Genomic DNA, 6000 nt, shown 5'->3' with positions numbered 1-6000 from the left:
TTTTAATAAATCAAACCAAATTTTACTGCAAATATTTGAATGCATATTAGGGACAAGTGAATTTGGTTCCAATTTGTGTTGTAATGTCACTGGGCAGCATGAGAGTGTGTCTTGGAAGATATGTTTTCTTTATTTTAATAACCGACTTTCATTTCTTTCTTTTTTTGGTCATGTTTTCTCCCTTTTTTTCCAAACCGCAACAAACGCCAGTCTCCTCTCAACCAATCACAGTGCACCATTTCACACAATGTAAACGGTAACAACCAATCACAGCGCACCATTTCACACAATGTAAACAGTAACAACCAAGCACAGCGCACCATTCCACACACTCTAGAGAGTAATGAGAAGAGCGTAGCTTGTCAGTGTTAGTGTTTTCATTAATGCCATTTATGTTTTTGTTAATGCAGCACATAGCACTAATCAACTAAATTAATGTAACATGGCAAACATGAATGCACTTTTGAAAGCTGAATGTAAGGGAAAAGTCATTTTGGAATTTCTGTGTTCTAATATGATATTGTTGTTCATGTTCTTGTTCATGATAGTGATGAAATTGTGTTTTATTGCTATAATAAATTTATAGCATTAATAAGATAACCCATTGAATTCATTTTGGAAGCGATGACTGATCAATGTATTTTTAGTCCAGTGCCTGTATATAAGATTAGTCATATATGTGGATCAACTTACTACAGTATGTTGTGTATTTTCATCAGTTTCAGTATGAAAAATAACTTTCATATTGATTCAATAGATTTATTGCATTTTGGGAAAAAAATTATGCAATTGAAAACCAAAATCTGGATTTAATTTGTTTCTTATGTTGTTATAACCTAAAGTTTCTATGTTAAAGTTTGAAACAGAAAATACTCTTTTTTATTTTGCCAATTTCATGGTAAAGATTTTTTTTCCCTCAAATGAATAAAAATGGATTTATTATATATATATATATATATATATATATATATATATATATATATATATATATATATATATATATATATATATATATATATATATATATATATATATATATATTTATTTATTTATTTTCAAATAGGCTAGAATGCCATTCCGGTCCCATTTGACCCCTGGAGATAAATCACAAAACCATAGCAACACTAGATGGCCCACAATAAAGTGAGTGCCTGCTCTTGATGTTTGCTTTCCACTATCTCTTTTTTAGAGGACAGCTAATGGACCATACAAATATTCAGTCTCATTCCCCCCTCTGTAGACACTGCCTATTAAAAGGACAACTGTGACTTTTGTCGCTTGTCCTGAGGGAAAGAGGCCATGGTGTCGCTTTTATAGAGCTCTGAAATATTTAAAGCATCATCATGTCTATTGCGCAAAGCCTGTTAAACATTTAACCCCATCAAGCAAGGTCAAACACACAAGCACACACATGCGCACAGATTAATCAGGACACAGCAGGAAAAATTACATATTAACAAGGGCTTTAGGTCTATTGTGCTTATGCTTTTTTCTCGGTGAGTGCTATTAGAGGAGCTAGCAGTGTGTGTGTGAGAGTGTGTGACAGGATGGGGAAAGCCTTCACTGTGAAGTGCAGCAGTGAGGTGGTGTTGGTCTTTTTCTTTTAGTCGGCTCTCCCAGATGTACTATAATCACAATTCGGGGTCCCATTGTGGCCCTCTAGTCTACAGCACTATGAATATCATGCCCTTAATTCATTGCTGTAGGGAGTCATGTTTAATCAGCACAATTATTGGATTCGAACCATCTATTCCAGTCTTGTTACAAGAAAGGCCGATACTTTTTGATATTGTGCCATTGAAATATGGTGTTAATCTTTTGAACTGACTGACAAAAATGACACTATGAGTTTTCAGATCTCTGTCCTGTGGTGGTTGAATCGAGCTGTTAAAGATTTTTGACAGCTATCACAGTCCAATCCTCTAAGTGATTGCAGGAACTCCATTGGGAAAAGACGTCCAGCCAGTTTAGAATAGAGGATCAGCTGCACTCTTATAATTAAATGCCAAATTTATATTTGGTCTAAATAATTATGAATGAAAATGTGACCAGATCAAAATCAATTCTGAACATACTAAATTATCACTGGAAAGAAAATCCTCAGATATTAGGGTTCATGGCAGGGACATATATACTCATGTATGTTTTTATTTATGTAAGTCATTGAATTAAAGACTATATAAGGTCAGTTACTATGTTTTCAGTTATTTAGGCGTTTACATATGGTCCACCTATTCTTGAATATTCAATTATAACCTTTAGTAATAAAAACAACGATAAGATGTGTGATTACAAGCAACTTTAATTACCATTATTTATATAAATATATTTAACGTCATTGCAGTTTAGTTAATTATATACACTGTAAAATACAAAGTTACCTCAAACTGTAATAGTCTTTCAATAATGAACTACCATATTACGAAAGCATGCATTATTATTTATTTTTTAATAAGACACCACAAATCTAAGAGCAAATGGTTTCTCTTTCTTAGGCCTATCGCTTGTAATGGGTTTCTCTCAGTAGCGTGCCGGAAGTGAGATGGAAGACTTGGATTGGATAACATGGAGTCCGTGGATTGCAGAACTCTGTTCTGAGTCTGTTCCACTCAAACGTGATTCCACACCGGCTTTATTCTGTACGACACACTCATCTAGATGGATCGATTTATTTGAAACTTTTATTTATTTATTTTAATTAATTTATTTATATATTTGCGGTGAAGACAAAATAGGCTATACAGACTAATTATGATATGAAATGAAAATTATTCGATATCAATTACTTGTTTATAGACGTAATTGCAACAGTACTATCGCTCATGTGATATTGCTTAAACACCCATTCTTATTTAAACATTTTTTTTAAATGTGGAGACAAAACATACATCCTGGCGAATTACTGTCTGAAATGTAAATTACTCTATACCAATGACTTGTTTATATGTACGACAGCACTCTTGCTGAATTAAACCACCACTGTTCTTCCACGCGGATTTCGCACGAGAGATGCCACCGCCTCTGCTCCGGTGTGTGCACAGCGTTGCTCTCATCAGTGGCCCCCAGGAGCCCCGCCACGATCTGTGATGACAACCAGCTGTTCATATGTCATCTCGAGTTTAGCCGACATCTGACATGTATGCTCATGTTGTCATGTATCATCTCTTACTCAAGCACATCTGGTCACTTCGCAGCGCATCCGAGCAGCAGGGTGAAGGACAGCCGCTGCGCTCCCTCCGCCCTCAATCACCCTCCGCTATTGGCCAGCGCACACCGGCTTCATTATTCCAGTCTCACGGATGCGAGAGACACTCACTCAGCGCGCGGATGAGAGTGATTCACGCACAACTTTGGGTTTATCGCTACGGGAGGGACCTGTTACGGAAGCCCCGGGAACGCACGGCACATGCATGAGAGGGGCACAAGCGAGCGGTTCCCCGGTTTAGTTGGGGACGCAGGAGAGAAGCGCAGCGACGATGGGACGCTTTGGGAAGAAAGGACGATACTCCTGCTTTGGCTTCCTCGCGGTCCTGGTTCTCTTGCTGCCCTATGCGAAGGCAAGAGGTAAGAGAGCTTAATTGTTTACGAAAAAATAAAATAAAACCACAACGATACACTTCTCCCCACATTTAGCTGTCTTGAAGAGTTCGTGGACTCTGAATCTCCGTTGTATGAATGAATGCACTGAGCGATGCTCAGAAATGATAATATATTAGTTTTTTTTCAATGCAAGGTACGACTGTTCCAGTATCAATGGCTTTGCGATTAAACGTGTATTAGATGGTAATTCTCGTAAAACTACCTTCTCGCATGTAAAAGTAATCAATCCCGTCACTGTGCCAAACGCTCAAATAGGCAGAAGCGACTGTAAACAGAAGCGAGTACCATTGCACAAAAATGTAAATGTCTAGAAAAACATGAAATTATATCAGCAGTCTCCACTGTATACCTTATCATCAATTCAGTTTGCATGAAGCTTGTGTTTTACTGGAGTGAGGATGCCAAGTGTGCATACCATTAGATGCGCAGCGCAACAGGCATGAAAGGCGTCTTTCCATCACATTCTGCACGCTTGTTCTTCCGCCGTCGTGTTCTTGATTGAAAATCGCTTAACACTTTAATTTACAATCTTCATTGTTTGTATTATAAATATTATTGCTTAAATTACAAGCAGATTCATAAAGTTGCCTACTTGTGAATTAAGTGCGTTCCTACGCTGTAGTTTAAATGGAGTTTTACTGTAAAGTATTCGTTTTCGAAGTAAAAGGTCACTTTACGCTTTAAGCATTATATTTTATTGCAATAGTATTTATTATATATTTTTTTGTGATTGGTTATCATGGGAGTTTTGTTACATTTTATGACGTTTAGTTCATTGTCATTGCATTATTTTAGTGTCATGTGTTGCTTTATGAGTAACACGGTGTGGTTCATGGAAATGTACTCATCATGCTTCTTATTACAGCTCTTGTATTATTTTGTATTAATTTTATGGTTGACAGAACATTTTAAATTACAAAGCAGATCTGAGTTGTTGAAGTTTGGTATACTCACTAAAGACACACACACAGTTACATACTGTAAAATATATAATAAAAATGAGATTCTGGCAACAGCTGCCATTTTTTTTCTATGCTTTATATTTAACAGGATTGTTTTTAAGAACAATGAACAATGTAATGGAAAGTGTGACTGAAAATCAACTGTTGGTGTCTTCTCCATAGATTTCCTTTTTAAATGATAAATGCTGCTCGGTGCTTTTATCCACATGTGAGCGTTGCATGTGTTCTGAAGCGAAAACAGAAGCAAGGCAGCAATTATCTTATGTTAAGATTCATTGATGATTAGTAAAGAGGTGGACAGGGCACAGAGACTCTAAATACAATAACTACCATTAAGATGTTCAACCAAGATAGATTAATTGGATGTTTATAAACAAGTGTCCAATTAGCATTTTGTTAATTGCCAATGTTTATTTGCCCTTCCGTCTATTATATTCCTACCACGTGTGGTGTCTGCAATTTAAAGCAAAGTATTTAAAAAGAAACCTGATGCTGTGGAGGGGGCAATTTGAGGTTGATGGTCTTGTTATCAGTCAGAATTGCTGTTATTACCTGAGGCATCCTTAAGGGCCACTTTTTAGATCTGTTTTGTGTATCTGTTCATAGAGGCTGGCTAAATGATAGTCTTAGCTGTTTTCTCTTGGGGTTTATTTCTATGAAATTATGATTCTGTAGCTCATGTGTGATACGATAAGGAGCATTTAAAGTGTTAAACCCTAAAGTTCAGTCTTAATTATGAATCTGCATCAAATATGAATTGATTGACACAGAATGCTCTTCTTCACTGTGTGTTAAAAAGTCCTCTTATGTTGCTGCGTGACATCTGACCTCCTGATCCTATCATCAGTTATGATAAACTATTTGCAAGTCTATTAGCAAAATAACCCTCAGGATTTGATCCTCCTTCTTTCCTTAAACTATGGAAATCAGCTCAAACCAGCCGAACATTCATAATTAATGAGTTCTTCTTACCAGCATTAAGAGGGTATTGCATAAGATATATCCATTCCTCTCTGAGATATCGCTTTGTTGGTTCACTGGGAGTTTTCATTAATATGCAAATGAAACCATGTCATTAAAATATCCAATCATCTGTCATGTTCACTTACACCGCTCCAAGCGTTGACATCATCTATTGTTTCACATCCATGCTCCGAAATGCTCTGCACCTGTCAGAAAGAAGCTGTTATTGAAAACCATAAACAAACCCAAACTATTACAGCGTTTGCCACATTGCCTGTGGTCAGAGCGTTAAATGACATTTTCCTTTAATGTGTTGTAGGGTTTTTTTTTTCATAAAGTTGATGTGAGACACAGAACGGAAATGTAGCCCGGGGCAGCAGTAGATGGAGATGTAACTGTGCCCGATTCAGTGATGGAGGTGCACATGATAATGAGTTTGAGTAGCTTTTGAAGTCTCCAGAGAGGTTCTCTGATG

The 6000-nt window shown here is 36.8% G+C and overlaps 1 protein-coding gene across 1 annotated transcript in view; it reads left to right on the top strand.

The window, feature by feature from the left end:
- The first annotated feature begins 3157 nt into the window (after window positions 1-3157).
- The window catches only part of LOC127941322 (netrin receptor UNC5D), a 159093-nt gene continuing 156250 nt past the window's right edge, over window positions 3158-6000 (top strand). Inside the window, exon 1 of the mRNA XM_052536268.1 lies at window positions 3158-3564. Within this exon, the coding sequence (XP_052392228.1) occupies window positions 3477-3564 (88 nt within the window). The 5' untranslated portion in view covers window positions 3158-3476. The remainder of the gene's footprint in view (window positions 3565-6000) is intronic.

This window comes from Carassius gibelio, chromosome A21, assembly GCF_023724105.1.
Source record: "Carassius gibelio isolate Cgi1373 ecotype wild population from Czech Republic chromosome A21, carGib1.2-hapl.c, whole genome shotgun sequence".
In the NCBI taxonomy this organism is placed as follows: domain Eukaryota; kingdom Metazoa; phylum Chordata; class Actinopteri; order Cypriniformes; family Cyprinidae; genus Carassius; species Carassius gibelio.
The sequence above is the reverse complement of the archived record's forward strand: the minus strand, read 5'-3'. Positions and strand labels throughout refer to the sequence as shown.